General features: G+C 37.9%; 1 long non-coding RNA gene, 1 pseudogene and 4 gene segments (V, D, J or C); 4 read left to right on the top strand and 2 right to left on the bottom strand.

Annotated features, from left to right (window-relative positions):
- Nucleotides 1-2,725: 2,725 nt before the first annotated feature.
- Nucleotides 2,726-7,301, top strand: LOC125277388. The segment is given in 2 exon segments: nucleotides 2,726-2,756; nucleotides 6,108-7,301. A coding segment is annotated over 1 exon segment (318 nt).
- LOC125277402 lies at nucleotides 3,849-5,998 on the bottom strand. Its single transcript, XR_007186894.1, has 2 exons — nucleotides 5,250-5,998; nucleotides 3,849-4,303 (listed from the first exon to the last, which is right to left on the bottom strand). It is a non-coding gene; the product is annotated as an uncharacterized LOC125277402 (long non-coding RNA).
- A 2,921-nt stretch (nucleotides 7,302-10,222) lies between the features above and the next one.
- On the top strand, nucleotides 10,223-10,826 carry LOC125277353. The segment is given in 2 exon segments: nucleotides 10,223-10,362; nucleotides 10,471-10,826. Coding segments are annotated over 2 exon segments (438 nt in total).
- Nucleotides 10,827-11,444: 618 nt separating this feature from the next.
- On the bottom strand, nucleotides 11,445-12,013 carry LOC125276361. The segment is given in 2 exon segments: nucleotides 11,445-11,899; nucleotides 12,001-12,013. Coding segments are annotated over 2 exon segments (330 nt in total).
- A 1,450-nt stretch (nucleotides 12,014-13,463) lies between these two features.
- Nucleotides 13,464-14,058, top strand: LOC125277387. The segment is given in 2 exon segments: nucleotides 13,464-13,661; nucleotides 13,744-14,058. Coding segments are annotated over 2 exon segments (363 nt in total).
- Nucleotides 14,059-15,821: 1,763 nt separating this feature from the next.
- LOC125277380 lies at nucleotides 15,822-17,399 on the top strand (annotated as a pseudogene).
- Nucleotides 17,400-18,633: the final 1,234 nt, after the last annotated feature.

The following is an 18,633-nucleotide window of genomic DNA, read 5'->3' as shown; positions in this document are numbered from 1 at the left end:
TAGAAAAAAATTGAAAAAACAATATATATAAAATTTATATTGCATTAAAATAATTATTTGATCACAACACATCACATAAACATCTTCACACAGAGATTGATGAAGAATAAAATCTAAAGATTTCCAAATATCTAAACAAGTGAGAAACAATTAATGACCACAAATATCAGTTTTCATCTGTACATGGACATTTTCATTTCTGAGTGATAGATTTCAACAAACAGAAACAAACAGATCATGCAGACGACAAGTTCAACATCTAAACTGCTGCACATTTACTGAATGTTCAGACTTGAACTGCTGGTCAACAGTCTGACCGCTTATAAAAGCTCAAAATGACTGTTTAATACTCTCAACATCACAAAACACCTGCAATCCAGTGATTCTCAGATCGAGTTTTTGTGCGTTTGTGTTTTTCTCTGTATAATGTGTTGATGACAAGAGAAATAAACCGATGGAGGGTTTTTGCTCAGAGAGTCACTTTGGATCGGCTCATGCTTCAGCGCTCCGAGTGTTTATAGCGTTCAGACTCAAACACTTTATAACACACTGCTGTTTACCACGGTACAAACCCAACAAACACCATGAATCTCTTCAGCAGCTTCATCTGGATTCTGGCAGCTTTTATTCCAGGTAACAGACGTGAAAGCTCGTCATTTTTGAGTCTTTAATGTTCATTTCATCTGATTAAACACATTAATGTTGTTGTCGACAGCATCCAGAGGAATCACTGTGACTCAGCCTGAAGCTGTGACTGTTTCTGAAGGACAAAACGCCAAAATAGAGTGTAAAACTGATACTGGGATAACTAGCTGGGGTTTAGCTTGGTATCAGCAGAAACATGGAGAAGCTCCTGAATTTTACATTTATGGGCTAAATAACGATGACAGTTTCAGTCAGTTCACAGTGACTGGAAGATCTGGAGGAACTGATTTCACTCTGACCATCAGTGGAGTCCAGACTGAAGATGCTGGACATTATTACTGTCAGAGTCGACATCAACAATAACTATGTGTTCACACAGTGATAAAGAGTCATACAAAAACCTCCATCAGTCACAGTGAAAATTTTCATTAGTATTAAATTAAATATAAAGTTTTTTTCACATGGTAAATACTTAAACTATAACACTCTTTATCTTATTAAATGAATCTAACACAATATCTGTGAGGTTCATAATTTGGCCGCATGTTCTTGTTTCATCATGTATCTGCAGGTGTTTTCATGCTCCATTGAGTGAAGTTTATTTATGAAATATGAGCTAAAGCCCTGATCCAATGAAAGACCCAAAACAAAAATGACACAAAAAAGGACACACTGACATAAAGCAACATTTGTGTTTTATTTATTTACTGAATTTTAATATAACAGTGACTGAATGATAAAGCACTGACAAATGACATTGCAGATGAGAAACGAGTTGCGGTGTTGATGAGTGTAATGAGTTCATCTACATCAGGACTGCTGTGAAGCTTAATTGCTCCAGATAAGCCCAATGTGAAGTCATATGAAGACATTATAACTGTTTTGAAAGAACATTTCTCTCAGAAACCGATCGTGATTGCAGAAAGATTTTGGTCTCATAACCGCAGTCAACAGGTCATCTCCACTGCAGCGAATGGACCACGCTGATCGAGCCAGTTGTTAAAGGAATGGAGATGTGAGGATTTGTGAAGATTTTAAGGTAACAGTGAATCCGGGCCTTTGTGTTGAACGTTACCCGATTCCACGAATAGAGGATTTATTCACATCATTGGCAGAGGGTCAATGCTTCACCAAACTGAACCTCTCCAGTGCATACTTACAAGTGCCCTTGACAGAAGATTCACACAAATGCCTCACTATCACCACGTCAAAGGGGCTCTTCTGTTACAATCGATTACCATTTGGTATTACTTAAGCTCCTGCAATTTTTCAAAGGGCCATGGATCAGATTATACAAGGCCGTCCCAATGTTCATTGCTATCTAGTGACATCTCAAGAATGTAGACGCAGTCCTCAGTCGTCTGGATGAGTTTGGGCTGTGTGTCCAACACAAGAAATGTGAATTCTTTAAAGATTTGCTGCAGTATTTGGGGCACATCATTCATGCTCAGGGTCTTCATAAGATACCAGAAAAGGTCAGGACAATCGTGGATGCGTCTGCACCGAAGGACGTCAGTCAACTTTGTTCATTTCTGGGACTTGTAAACTATTACAGTCGATTTATCACTAACCTTGCATCAGTGTTAGCAAGAAATTACACAAGAAAGTACTGAATTTCTACCAATATCTGTACAGGTGAAAGTTTACAACGCTTACAGACCACCGTCTGCTGACAACAATCTTCAGTCCAACAAAAGCCATTCAGATACAGAGAAAGACAAATACATAATTCACCTCTCTGTGCTTAAAGTCACCATGAAATCAAAACTGACTATTCTTGTTTTGTTTTTTTATGGAATATTGCAGTATTTATAAAATGATTTTTTAATGCACATCATTATTTGTTAATATTCAGCTACGTTTTTAAAGTCCACACTTATATTTGAAGTTGTGATTGACAGGATGAGATGAACGAGCTCCTCCTGAACCTTCATTTAGAGCCTCATTTAAATACAGAATGAGTTCATTTGCATATTGATCAGATGCTTCAGTGCTCTGAGAGTGTTTATAGTGCTGTGAGTTTAACACTTCATCACTGACACACACAACAATCTTCATCAACATGACCTTCATCATCATCTTCATCTGGACTCTCACAGCGTTTGCTCAAGGTTTGTGGAGCACAAGTTTGATATCAATTCATTTCTTCAAGTATATTGTCAAAGTTTTGAGTTGATTTTCTTCTTGTTGTGTGTTTCAGAGTGTAGAGGACAGATCACCGTCACTCAGAGTCCCTCAATGACAGCAGCTCAACCAGGACAAACTGTGAACATCAACTGTAAAACCAGCAGTAGAGTGCCCAATTGTAGTGGGAATGATAAATGTATATTCTGGTACTTACAGAAACCTGGAGAAGCTCCTAAACTCCTGATTTATTGGGCCAACACCCTCCAGTCAGGAACTCCATCTAGATTCAGTGGCAGTGGATCTAACAGTGATTTCACTCTGACCATCAGTGGAGTCCAGACTGAAGATGCTGGACATTATTACTGTCAGAGTTATCACAGTGGTAATGTGTTCACACAGTGATAAAGAGTCGTACAAAAACCTCCGTCAGTCAGAGTCACAGTGACTGAACTGATACTGCAGCTGCTCACACACTTTCACACACTTTCACACACTTTCACACACAGAGGACAAACACAGGAACTACACATGTGCTCAAAACTGACTTATGACTGAAATCAGCTCTATTAGACTGTGATCTGTCCTGTGACAGACGGGTTTGACTCAAATATGCTCAGAATCAGAGAAAACAGAGTGTGTAAATTAATATGTAGATTCATATGTTGTTTTCTTTGTGTACATTAAACTACACTAAAGTCATGGTGTATCAGTAACATGCAGATGTTTTTCAAGCAGCTCCTTCATCTAAAGCTGTTTATAAATGTATTACTCATAACTCATTTCTCATGAGCAGAAGTGAAAGTGTTCCAGTTGAGAGCGTTGAACCAATCAAAGAGTGAAACTGTGAGTTTGAGGTGAAAATCACATTTGCATTGGCAGGTTTAGTGATTGTGATCCTCTCAGAATAGAGCAGCTCCGTCTCCAGTGACCATGTTCAAACCCCAAGAGCTTCATTTGACATTTCCTGCTAAATGCAGCTGTTCTCAACTATTACAATCAATCAAAAGCAGCTGAAACTTTAGTGCAGGACTTTGAATGAACGACACACTGATCAATGATGCAGTCGGACACAAATGTAACGCGTTCAGAAGCTTTATTGAATGAACAGCAATGGCAGCACATTGAAAGACTGCTTCAGTATTGAGCTGTAAATCACGTGACTGCTGCGAATCCTGCCGGACGCTCAGATACGGCTCGTCTGGACCGGAGAAACATCAGCACTGGGAGCTCTTGAGGAACGAGGCCTCGTGATCAGCTCCGTCATGTCTTACTCTGCAGACGAAGCGATCCGCGCCTTCCCAGCGTGCTTTGCTGAGGCTCAGGACGCTGCTGCGGCTGTAGCGTCCGTCCCGCTCGCTCTCTGCGCTGGTCTGAACGCCCTCGGTGACCTCTGACCCGTCCAGCGTCCAGCTCACCGTCGCCCCCTGTGGAGAGTAAGAGCTGAGCAGGCAGAGCAGTGCGGCTGAGTCTCCAGAGGTCTGCAGAGAAGAGGGCGGCAGCAGAGACACGGAGGGCTTCACTGCGGGACCAGCTGCACAAACACACACAAACAACACCAACGTCTTTAGATCATCAATTAGTCAGATGTCACACACAGTAATGGAGGAAAAATCACAATCATTTCATCTTTACAGAAATTCACATCACTGCTTTCTTTCATAAACCACATAGTAATGATCCTGCATTTAAATTTCAATATTCTCAGTTCAAATAAAATATTCACTGCTACTAAATATATGAAGTATAAGATATATGAATAAATATAAATCAGTTCTCTGAAGCAGACATGATATACAGCAAATATTACAGTCATTTCATCTTTTCTGAATAAGGTTCAGTTTAATCTCAAACTCATTTTAAAAACATTGTCCACAAACTGATGATTTATATGTAGAAAACAAATTTAAATGATCATTATTAATGTTAATCATAATCATAATTAGCAGCAAATGTAAGCTGAAATTATGAATTTTTCAAATCTTTCTCTTTGTCTGATGATGACGTCTACAAAATTATAATTATTTTATCCGTATCATCAAACTTTTTCTTACATGCATTACAAATTTTCTGAATTATTAAATTTACCCAGAATTATGAACAACATTATGTATTTTAAGAAATAATTGGAACTATCAGAAAATATTGCAATCAATATATTAGAAAACAAAGAATGTTAGTTATTATAATATCTGAAATTACTCTTGTAAAAAGAAATAAATATATAAAAAGCAACATAAAATATTGCAATGAAAAAAGATAAATATCATGAAATATCACTGAATATAAACATGTAATTATGAAACAGCAGACAAATGTAAAGAAACTATGAAACTATTAAATTTACTATGAAATATTGTAGTTAATTTTTTTTCAAACAATTTTATAATTTTTAAAAACTTTTTGCAAAATGCTTGTTTGAATAATCTAAAAACAAAACAATTATATATGAATATTTTTAGAGAATTTTAGAGACTTACTGATGGTCAGTTTAGTTCCTCCACCGAAAGTGTACCACAGTGCTTCATTCTAGTGAAAGCGTCGTACAAAAACCTCCGTCACACTCAAATGAACACAAACTCCAGCAGAGAAAGAGACGAACGACACTCACACACACTGATATGAGACTCAACAGCAGCTCTTCTCAACATCAACATGATTGAGCTGAAAACACACACTAAATATTCATCTTTAAATGAAATACTTGTTATTGCATGAAGGAGGAAATTTTATAATTAGTCAAAAACTACATTCATCACATTTACAAAACATGTGATTTAAACTCCAGTAATTCTATTGATCTGCTTTATAATGAAATCTTCAGCCAGATTTAGATGGTCATTCTCTATTGGATGACCTTTGACCTGTTCTACAGTATCATGATGATATCAAATCTGCAGCACAGGTATTAAATGCTCTCAGCATCAAAGTCTGAATGAAACTGATCATTAAAACAGTGTTTAGAGGGAGAAGATCCACCCAAAATAACATGAAGTAAATCAGGAGTGTCTGTTTCTGAAAATGATCAATAGAAATTTATAAGCAAAGATACTAAATGACAAAACAGTGTTTCTGCTGTCTTCAGGTAAATGATCTGGAGTGTGTTTGCATATTGATCAGATGCTTCAGTGCTCTGAGAGTGTTTATAGTGCTGTGAGTTTAACACTTCATCACTGACACACACAACAATCTTCATCAACATGACCTTCATCATCATCTTCATCTGGACTCTCACAGCGTTTGCTCAAGGTTTGTGGAGCACAAGTTTGATATCAATTCATTTCTTCAAGTATATTGTCAAAGTTTTGAGTTGATTTTCTTCTTGTTGTGTGTTTCAGAGTGTAGAGGACAGATCACCGTCACTCAGAGTCCCTCAATGACAGCAGCTCAACCAGGACAAACTGTGAACATCAACTGTAAAACCAGCAGTAATGTGCAGAGATTGTTTGGGGATGATTGTTTAGCCTGGTACTTACAGAAACCTGGAGAAGCTCCTAAACTCTTGATTTATAGAACAAGCACCCTCCAGTCAGGAACTCCAACTAGATTCAGTGGCAGTGGATCTAACAGTGATTTCACTCTGACCATCAGTGGAGTCCAGACTGAAGATGCTGGACATTATTACTGTCAGAGTTTCCAATGCAGAACAGATTCTGATGGTGATTGTGTGAGTGACTTTGTGTTCACACAGTGATAAAGAGTCGTACAAAAACCTCCGTCAGTCAGAGTCACAGTGACTGAACTGATACTGCAGCTGCTCACACACTTTCACACACTTTCACACACACTCAGCAGTGAAGATTTTCATAAATATTAAATTATATATAACACATTCAAGTTTTTTCACATGGTAAATACTTAAACTATAACACTCTTTATCTTATTAAATGAATCTAACACTATATCTGTGAGGTTCATAATTTGTCCGCATGTTCTCGTTTCATCATGTATCTGCAGGTGTTTTCATGCTCCATTGAGTGAAGTTTATTTATAAAATATGAGCTAAAGCCCTGATCCAATGAAAGAGCCGAAACAAAAATGACACAAAAAAGAGCTCAAAGACACAGTTATATTTCATTTAATGACTGAAGTTTAATAAAATCACACACATAGTCTTGTGTGAAAGGCAGAAAGCAGAGCAGATGAAGCGACTGAAGCTGATGGAGAATGAACGAGTCCCTCATGTGCTGCAGAGAAACACACTGTTGGTCTCCATGAGTGAGAAGAGCAGCAGATCTCCTCTGAACACTGCCGTCTCCTCACACAGGCCGGCCGCTCCGTGTGTCCTCACAGTGTCTCCATCCACTCCTGCTGCTGCTCCAGCTGTACAGACCGTCCTTCTCCAGGAGCCCAGCGCTGCTCTCCTGAGACCTGCTGCTCCCGTCCACCTTCAGCTCAGGCTCCAGTCTGACGGGAAGCCCTTGTTGGCCACACACACCAGTGTCGCTGTGTTCAGAGAGGAGATCTCTGCGCTGACGCTCACAGAGAAATCACACTGACCAGCGGCTTTCCTTTAGGATTCAAGAGAAAACTGGGAGAAATTCTTCAACAGCGAGAGAAACAACATGACGAAGAAAATCACATTATTATTCCATAAACACATTAATGCTCACAAACTCCTGTATATATGAAAAGAGAAAATGATCAGAATATGGTTCACATTCTGGTAAATATGCAGATTGATTATGAAATAACTTAAAAAGAAATATAACTGAGTTTCAAACTGATACTTGAGATGTTAAACTGCCTCATTCCCTTCATAACCTCATTCACATATGAATATCTATATATGCAATAGACATTAGCTGCTATTTTCACAGCATTTAGTTGATCATTAATGTGATTTTACATATTGAGTTATACAAAAACACAAACCAGCACATCCTCACCTCTGAAAGATTTTCCTCTGTCCGTCTGGAGTTTAAAGCTCAGTGGTTTATATGCTGCACAATGCTGTGATATTTTTGATGAAAGTCATTGATTTGTAAGTGTGAGTGATGAACAGCGTCATGTTGACCGTTGTGTTGATGTGTCCGGAGCGGTCGAATGGGCCTCTATGACGCCACCTTATGTTTAACATCATTTTTAAATTCAGTGTGTGTCTTCCGGTATGATCCGCTTACACTTATTTTTAGATGTATAAAACAGCTCATTGTGCTGCTTGATATTGCAAACTGACATATTATTTTAATGTATTGTCTTCATTATAAACACACTGGTCTGTAGTGTGAATAGTTTCACTGTTTACTGCACTTTATTATTCTTCTCGTTATTTCACTAATGAATCTGAAATCTTGTACATTCACAGAAAACAGTCTATATCTGCACTGAAAAATAAGAAGGATACATATCTAAGCCTCTGGAATAATTACTTTATTTATGTATGTGTAACGAAACGGGACTCAGGCAGAGATCCATTTGCAAGCTTTATTACAAGCTTTATTACAGGGTACAGGCAGTAGATCGAGGCAGGCAGGCCTCATTCACAGTCCAGGAAACAATAAACAGTCCAGAGGTATGCAGCAAGGAATCATAAATGGGTAACCAGACAGGATCAAGAACAGATAGGCAGACAGGATACAGGGAAACACTCAGAAATGTAACACAAGTGAAAACAAGACTTCGCCATGAGGTGGTGTGAGTGAAAGTCCTTTATAGTCCTGTTAATGCGTGGCAGCTGGGTGTGGTGATTAGTGTAGTGATTGGTGGAGTGAGTGCAGGTGATTGGCAGAGAGGATTATGGGGAATGAAGTCCGGGAAGTGACAGGAAAGCCACACAGGTGTGTGGCTTTCCTAATCAAGTCCAATCAGTATAATCAAACACTCCTGGACTCAAATGAAGGTGTAGAACCATCTCAAGGATGATCAGAAGAAATGGACAGCACCTGAGTTAAATATATGACTGTCACAGCAATGGGTCTGAATACTTAGGACCATGTGATATTTCAGTTTTTCTTTTTTAATAAATCTGCAAAAATGTCAACAATTCTGTGTTTTTCTGTCAATATGGGGTGCTGTGTGTACATTAATGAGGAAAAAAAATGAACTTAAATGATTTTAGCAAATGGCTGCAATATAACAAAGAGTGAAAAATGTAAGGGGTCTGAATACTTTCCGTACCCACTGTACCTCTTATTATCAATAACAGACTTTCATTTTCATAATATTCAAGAGTGAAAAATCCATTCATGAAGCAATAAAGGCACAGAAAATATCTAAAAACTAAGGAATTACTAAATGTTAAATTATGGTGTAAAATTGTGTTTTCAGACCCGTCAAGCACTGTCACATCTTCAACTTGACCTGTGACCTCTGAGATGACCTCTGACCTCTGCCAATAGTTCGTCATGATGCTTCTGTCACTCATACGCAGCTCAATTATCATAATTAACAGAACCTGGAGATTCAGACAAATGAAGGATGCACAGGTCTTTCTTGTGAAAGAAAAAATCTGATGTACGTATGAATTCTCCTCAAGCTTCACATCTGTCACAATCATTTTAATTTATGTTTTTCCTTAACCAAACTTCAAAAACATAAGGACAGATCCTTTGAGCGCAGCTGATGACGACTGGTGATTTTCTTCTTATTGTGATTCAGAGTGTAGAGGACAGATCACGTCACTGTTTTTCACAGAATATTTCTGTTTTACAAATCCTCAAATCCTCACAGAAGGACTGAGATCAAAGTTTATAGTTCAGATATAACGGTAGAGATTCAAATAGAGCAAATCACCTTTTGAAAGTAACTTGATGCTTCAAATAACGATTGCATCGATTAGATTGTTACACCAGCAGATGGAGACAAGAGACTGTTAAAAATGTGTTAGTCACTGAATCATTCAAGAGATTCGTTCAAAAATGCTGATTCATCCAGTAATGAAACAAGTGAAGCATTTATTAGTGAGTCACTGAATCATTCATTCAAAACCATTTTTTTTTTAAATAATTCATTCAAAGTAATGAAACATTTTTAAATAGACAGTATTTTGTCAGAACCTCTAGCTACATTGCATGTTTAGTTGTCTGTTCAGAGCTGTGGGAAAACAAAAGAAGATTGTGATTCTCAATATATCTAGAATCATGTCGCTCTAATCAAACATTGATTTATTCAGGAATGTGTTGATCAGTAATATGTTCGTTTTGAACCATTTCAGCTGGACTGAAAACAGAGTAACTTCTCTTAATAATGAGTCTAAAGAGTAAATTACTCATTAGTAATGTTTTGTTTACTGAACTATTGTAAAAAAGCAATATCATATTCTCAGTCATGCTTTTGATCTGACAATAACACTAAACAGAGCTCTTGCTCATTATACTGCTTTATATCAATAAATGATTATATTATTGTGAACTCATGAAATGATTTGTGAAATCTCAATGAAACCACATTAAACCATCTTAAACCTGTCACTGCTCATGTGACATGTAAAACACTCTCTCTATGCAAACGCTTCAGTGCTCTGCATGTGTTTATAACTCTGTCAAACATCAAACATGATCAACAACTGTTTTTCACTAGAACTGAACCTACAACCAACAAAAATGACTTTCAGCACCATATTGATCTGGACGCTGGCAGTATTATGTCGAGGTTTGTGTCAGTAAAGATTACAGACATTATTTACTTGTTATTTTTATGTGTTGTGAAGATATATGGTTGTAAAAGTGTTTGTGATTTCTAATCTTTCTCTCTTGTCAGAATCTGTTGGTCAGGTGACAGTGACTCAAACTCCCTCAGAGCTGCTCTCTCAAACTGGACAATCAGTCACTGTGACCTGTAAAACTAGCAGTGATCCAAACTGCTGTTATAGTGGACAACCCGGTCTGAGCTGGTACTTACAGAAACCTGGAGAAGCTCCTAAACTCCTGATTTATGCAACAAACCGCCTCCAGTCAGGAATTTCATCTAGATTTAGTGGCAGTAAATCATCTAACAGAGATTTCACTCTGACCATCAGTGGAGTCCAGACTGAAGATGCTGGACATTATTACTGTCAGAGTGTACATGTCATCAACAGTAAAGCAGTGTTCACACAGTGATAAAGAGTCATACAAAAACTGATACTGCAGCTGCTCACACATTTTCACACACTTTCACACACTACTGACACACAGAGGACAAACACAGGAACTACACATGTGCTCAAAACTGACTTATGACAGAAATCAGCTCTATTAGACTGTGATCTGTCCTGTGACAGACGGGTTTGACTCAAATATGCTCAGAATCAGAGAAAACAGCGTGTTTAGATTCAAATGTTGTTTTGTTTTTGTACATTAAACTACACTAAAGTCATGGTGTATCAGTAACATGCAGATGTTTTTCAAGCAGCTCCTTCATCTAAAGCTGTTTCTAAATGTATTACTCATAACTCATTTCTCATGAGCAGAAGTGAAAGTGTTCCAGTTGAGAGCGTTGAACCAATCAAAGAGGGAAACTGTGAGTTTGAGGTGAAAATCACATTTGCATTGGCAGGTTTAGTGATTGTGATCCTCTCAGAATAGAGCAGCTCCGTCTCCAGTGACCATGTTCAAACCCCAAGAGCTTCATTTGACATTTCCTGCTAAATGCAGCTGTTCTCAACTATTACAATCAATCAAAAGCAGCTGAAACTTTAGTGCAGGACTTTGAATGAACGACACACTGATCAATGATGCAGTCGGACACAAATGTAACGCGTTCAGAAGCTTTATTGAATGAACAGCAATGGCAGCACATTGAAAGACTGCTTCAGTATTGAGCTGTAAATCACGTGACTGCTGCGAATCCTGCCGGACGCTCAGATACGGCTCGTCTGGACCGGAGAAACATCAGCACTGGGAGCTCTTGAGGAACGAGGCCTCGTGATCAGCTCCGTCATGTCTTACTCTGCAGACGAAGCGATCCGCGCCTTCCCAGCGTGCTTTGCTGAGGCTCAGGACGCTGCTGCGGCTGTAGCGTCCGTCCCGCTCGCTCTCTGCGCTGGTCTGAACCCCCTCGGTGACCTCTGACCCGTCCAGCGTCCAGCTCACCGTCGCCCCCTGTGGAGAGTAAGAGCTGAGCAGGCAGAGCAGTGCGGCTGAGTCTCCAGAGATCTGCAGAGAAGAGGGCGGCAGCAGAGACACGGAGGGCTTCACTGCGGGACCAGCTGCACAAACACACACAAACAACACCAACGTCTTTAGTTCATCAATTAGTCAGATGTCACACACAGTAATGGAGGAAAAATCACAATCATTTCATCTTTACAGAAATCCCACATCACTGCTTTCTTTCATAAACCACATAGTAATGATCCTGCATTTACATTTCAATATTCTCAGTTCAAATAAAATATTCACTGCTACTAAATATATAAAGTATAAGATATATGAATAAATATAAATCAGTTCTCTGAAGCAGACATGATATACAGCAAATATTACAGTCATTTCATCTTTTCTGAATAAGGTTCAGTTTAATCTCAAACTGATTTTAAAAACATTGTCCACAAACTGATGATTTATATGTAGAAAACAAAATTAAATGATCATTTCATTATTAACTTAAGACACTCACAATCATAATTATCAGCAAATGTAAGATAAAATTATGAATTTTTCAAATCTTTCTCTTTGTCTGATGATGACGCCTACAAAATTATAATTATTTTGTCCGTATCATCAAACTTTTGTTTCACGCATTACAACATTTCTGAATAATTAAATTTACCAAAAATTATGGACACAATTAAGTATTTTAAGAAATAATTGAAAATGTCAGAAAATATTGCAATCAATATATTAAAAAACAAACAATGTTAGTTATTATAATATCTGAAATTACTCTTGTAAAAAGAAATAAATATATAAAAGCAACATAAAATATGCCTTGCAGTGAAAAAAGATAAATATCATGAAATATCACTGAATATAAACATGTAATTATGAAACAGCAGACAAATTTAAAGAAACTATGAAACAATTAAATTTACTATGAAATATTGCAGTTAATTTTTTTTCCAAACTATTTTATAATTTTTAAAACCCTGTTGTAAAATGCTTGTTTGAATAATCTAAAACCAAAACAATTATATATAAACATTTTTAGAGAATTTTAGAGACTTACTGATGGTCAGTTTAGTTCCTCCACCGAAAGTGCACCACAGTGCTTCATTCTAGTGAAAGTGTCGTACAAAAACCTCCGTCACACTCAAATGAACACAAACTCCAGCAGAGAAAGAGACGAACGACACTCACACACACTGATATGAGACTCAACAGCAGCTCTTCTCAACATTAAATAATGATTATTGGACTGAAGTGACTTTCACAGAAACAGCCTCATCATCTCTAAATGTCTCTTGATGCATGAAAACTATTAAATCTGAATAAATAATATAACCAGAAAGACTCTGTACTGATCATCACACATCTGAACTGTGAGTTTCTAAATGATCATGTATTTCTCAAAGCATTTTAATAAGTTTTGTTGACCTGTGACCTCTGGAATGACCTTTGACCTCTCATGGAGTTCACAGTGAAATACTTGTTTCTTTAGAGATTCAACTCTGTCATTTGATTCATCAGAAACCTGTAGTCTGAACCAGAGACTGAATGGAAAAGAAATGATTTATAAACGTGTTCAGAAGTGAAAACACTCGTCTGTTGGATCATGAGAATAAAACACATTTAAAGCCTCAAAACTGATCAGTTTCATCTGCATGTGCTCATTTTCACGTGTGTTTTACTCCAGCAGGGTTTTTGCTCAGAGAGTCACTTTGCATCGGCTCATGCTTCAGCGCTCCGAGTGTTTATAGCGTTCAGACTCAAACACTTTATAACACACTGCTGTTTACCACGGTACAAACCCAACAAACACCATGAATCTCTTCAGCAGCTTCATCTGGATTCTGGCAGCTTTTATTCCAGGTAACAGACGTGAAAGCTCGTCATTTTTGAGTCTTTAATGTTCATTTCATCTGATTAAACACATTAATGTTGTTGTCGACAGCATCCAGAGGAATCACTGTGACTCAGCCTGAAGCTGTGACTGTTTCTGAAGGACAAAACGCCAAAATAGAGTGTAAAACTGATCCTGGGATAAGTGGATATGGTTTAGCTTGGTATCAGCAGAAACATGGAGAAGCTCCTAAACTCATCATTCATTCTGTAGATGAGCTTTATGATAGCAGTTTCAGTCGATTCAGTGGGAATGGAAGATCTGGAGGGACTGATTTCTCTCTGGCCATCAGTGGAGTCCAGACTGAAGATGCTGGACATTATTACTGTCAGAGTTATCACAGTGGTGGTGTGTTCACACAGTGATAAAGAGTCGTACAAAAACCTCCGTCAGTCAGAGTCACAGTGACTGAACTGATACTGCAGCTGCTCACACACTTTCACACACTTTCACACACACTCAACAGTGAATATTTTCATTAGTATTAAATTAAATATGAAGCTTTCATTAAGTTTTTTTCACAAGGTAAATACTTAAACTATAACTCTCTTTATCTTATTAAATGAATCTAACACTATATCTGTGAGGTTCATAATTTGGCCGCATGTTCTTGTTTCATCATGTATCTGCAGGTGTTTTCATGCTCCATTGAGTGAAGTTTATTTATGAAATATGAGCTAAAACCCTGATCCAATGAAAGACCTGAAACAGAAATGACACAAAAAAGGACACATTGGGATAAAGCTACATTTGTTTTTTATTTATTTACTGAATTTTAATATAACAGTGACTGAATGATAAAGCACTGACAAATGCGAATGGACCACAACTATCAATCAGATGTTAAAGGAATGGAGATGTGAGGATTTGTGGAGATTTGAAGGTAACAGTGAATCCGGGCCTTTGTGTTGAACGTTACCCGATTCCACAAATAGAGGATTTATTCACATCATTGGCAGAGGGTCAACGCTTCACCAAACTGAACCTCTCCAGTGTATACTTACTAGTGCCCTTGACAGAAGATTCACACGAGTGCCTCACTATCACCACGTCAAAGAGGCTCTTCTGTTACAATCGATTACCATTTCACGAGTTCACACTTACAAATAATCAGATAGTAAATAGTATGTGTAGTAGTTTGCGTATTTGGCATGCTGTCCGAGGAGAGGGCTCCGAGCTCGGTATTTTGGCCCGAACCCAGAGTATTCCCCCCTATTCTGGTTAGGAAATCAATAACCAGGCAGATGTGAGGAGACGGGGTGGTGGAGGGATGCTGTCAAACTGTCAAGTGATATGGGTGAGTCGACCGTGTCTTATATATATGCTTTCACTCATGCTGATTGGGTAGATATGTTGATTACTGTTTGCTGACAGCTGGACGAAATGACGTAATGATTAGTCAGATTATTTGAATGTTGATCCTCCCGAATTTTGTTAACAAAACATCATTTGGTATTGCTTCGGCTCCTGCAATTTTTCCCAATGTTCATTGCTATCTAAACAATATATTAGTGACTAGATCAAATGACGAGCAACATCTCAAGAATGTAGACGCAGTCCTCAGTCGTCTGGATGAGTTTGGGCTGTGTGTCCAACACGAGAAATGTGAATTCTTTAAAGATTTGCTGGAGTATTTGGGGCACATCATTCATGCTCAGGGTCTTCATAAGATACCAGAAAAGGTCAGGACAATCGTGGATGCATCTGCACTGAAGGACGTCAGTCAACTTCGTTCATTTCTGGGACTTGTAAACTGTTACAGTTGATTTATCCCTAACCTTGCATCAGTGTTAGCAAGAAATTACACAAGAAAGTACTGAATTTCTACCAATATCTGTACGGGTGAAAGTTTACAACACTTACAGACCACCGTCTGCTGACAACAATCTTCAGTCCAACAAAAGCCGTTCCATCCATGGCTGCGGCTCGGATGCAGAGAAAAACAAATACATAATTCACCTGTTAAAGTCACCATGAAATCAAAATTGACAATTCTTGTTTTGTTTTTTTTTTCTTCTCTTTTTTTATGGAATGTTGCAGTATTTATTATAAAAGGCTTATCAATGTACATCATTATTTTTTAATATTCAGCTAACTTTTTAAAATTCACACTTATATTTGATGTTGTGATTGACAGGATGAGATGAACGAGCTCCTCCTGAACCTTCATTTAGAGCCTCATTTAAATACAGAATGAGTTCATTTGCATATTGATCAGATGCTTCAGTGCTCTGAGAGTGTTTATAGTGCTGTGAGTTTAACACTTCATCACTGACACACACAACAATCTTCATCAACATGACCTTCATCATCATCTTCATCTGGACTCTCACAGCGTTTGCTCAAGGTTTGTGGAGCACAAGTTTGATATCAATTCATTTCTTCAAGTATATTGTCAAAGTTTTGAGTTGATTTTCTTCTTGTTGTGTGTTTCAGAGTGTAGAGGACAGATCACCGTCACTCAGAGTCCCTCAATGACAGCAGCTCAACCAGGACAAACTGTGAACATCAACTGTAAAACCAGCAGTAGAGTGTATGGTGGTGATTGTTTAGCCTGGTACTTACAGAAACCTGGAGAAGCTCCTAAACTCCTGATTTATAGTGCAAACAACCCTCCAGTCAGGAACTCCATCTAGATTCAGTGGCAGTGGATCTAACAGTGATTTCACTCTGACCATCAGTGGAGTCCAGACTGAAGATGCTGGACATTATTACTGTCTGAGTGACCACTACATCAACAGTAAAGATGTGTTCACACAGTGATAAAGAGTCGTACAAAAACCTCCGTCAGTCAGAGTCACAGTGACTGAACTGATACTGCAGCTGCTCACACACTTTCACACACTTTCACACACTACTGACACACAGAGGACAAACACAGGAACTACACATGTGCTCAAAACTGACTTATGACTGAAATCAGCTCTATTAGACTGTGATCTGTCCTGTGACAGACGGGTTTGACTCAAATATGCTCAGAATCAGAGAAAACAGAGTGTGTAAATTGATATGAAATCAAGCTAACAATAATAAGCAAGCAAAAACATTCAATTTGTTCATAATACGACTATTTCAGACCCCGAAGGACGGTTTATTATCATAAACATAACAATTAACAATAACCCGGTAACAATTGCCAACATTTACGGCCCAAATTCAGATAACCCTGCCTTTTTCCACACTTTTTTTCCTTCCATTTCAAATATTTCCAAAGGCCCGGTAATTATAGGAGGAGATTTTAATACCGTAATTGACCCATCACTTGACAGATCCACAAGTAATAAAAGACACTTGCAATCCACTGACACAATAATACAGTCCATGAGAGATTTTGGCCTTGGCGATGGTTGGAGGCTACAACATCCAACTGACAGAGAATATACATTTTACTCACCAGTTTATCACAGCTACTCTCGCATAGACTTTTCCTAACTAGCAATTCAATCTTACCAAATATCTCTGAGCACAAAATCCACTCCATCAGCATCAGTGACCATGCCCTAGTAACATTCATATGGAATCCAGCTAATTTACATAAACACATCAGTAGATGGCGCTTTAACATATCACTCCTTAAAGACCCAGAGTTTGACAGTTATCTTAAAAGAGAGTGGACATCCTTCCTAGAAATAAACGACTCGCCAAAGTTATCAGCTTCATTACTTTGGGAAACAGGCAAAGCAGTATTACGAGGTAAAATCATTTCATTCTCCGTCCATAAAAAAAAATAAATAAAAAAAAATAGAAAAACAAGAAGAAATCAGACTAGAAAATAAAATAAAAGAACTTGAAATATTACATGCAAATAACCCAACAGAAGTAATATATAATGAATTAAGAAAACAAAAATTCCTGCTAAACGAAATCATAAATAAAAAAACTCAATTTCTAATTCATAGACTCCGTCAAGAAACCTACCATCATAGCAACAAATCCAGTAAATATTTGGCCAATCAGATTAAAAGAAACAGAGAAAAAGTAACAATTGCAACTATTAAGGACTCAGCAGGGAAGCCTACTAACTATCCACAAGCAATAAATGCAATATTTCGAAACTTTTATGCTAAACTCTATTCATCTGATAATAACACAAGACAAGACGATATTAATTCATTTTTCAATAATATTCAACTCCCAAAACTCAACACCGAACAAATCAGCGCACTGGATGAACCAATCATAGAAAAAGAACTCCATATTGCCTTCAGTCGAATGCCAAACAATAAAGCACCAGGACCCGATGGCTTCCCTGCTGAGTTCTATAAACATTTCTGCTCCATTTTATCTCCATTATTCATCAGAGCAGTAACGGAAATAAAAGAAAATTCAAGATTACCGGTGCACTACTTCACTTATCCCTAAACCTAATAAAGACCCAACCCTTCCGTCAAACTACCGTACTATATCTCTCATCAACGTAGACATCAAAATAATCAGTAAAGTTCTTGCACATAGAATTGAAAAAATTATCCCATTCATAATCCACCCGGATCAGACTGGTTTTATTAAAGGTAGGCAGGCATCCAACAACACACGCAGACTATACGATTTAATCCATTATTCATCAATACCACAGGAAAACACCATTATAGTCACTTTAGATGCAGAAAAAGCTTTTGACAGAGTCAATTGGAAATTTTTATTCACCACAAAATTTGGCTTTGGTGAGTCGTTTATTAATTGGGTTAAAATTTTATACACAGCACCATCTGCCACAGTCACAACCAATGGACTAACATCACAAAGCTTCACACTGCACAGGGGGACTAGGCAAGGATGCCCACTTTCTCCATCTTCATTGAACCCTTAGCAGCAGCCGTCCGTCAGAACCCTCATCAGAGGAATCCACACACCCCAAACACAACATAAGATCAGTTTATATGCTGATGACATTTTACTCTTTCTGCAAAATCCTCAATCATCTCTGCAAGAAATAATTAA

This window comes from Megalobrama amblycephala, linkage group LG10 (genome assembly GCF_018812025.1).
Source record: "Megalobrama amblycephala isolate DHTTF-2021 linkage group LG10, ASM1881202v1, whole genome shotgun sequence".
Classification (NCBI taxonomy): Eukaryota; Metazoa; Chordata; class Actinopteri; order Cypriniformes; family Xenocyprididae; genus Megalobrama; species Megalobrama amblycephala.
This window is presented reverse-complemented; position numbering and strand designations above follow the sequence as displayed.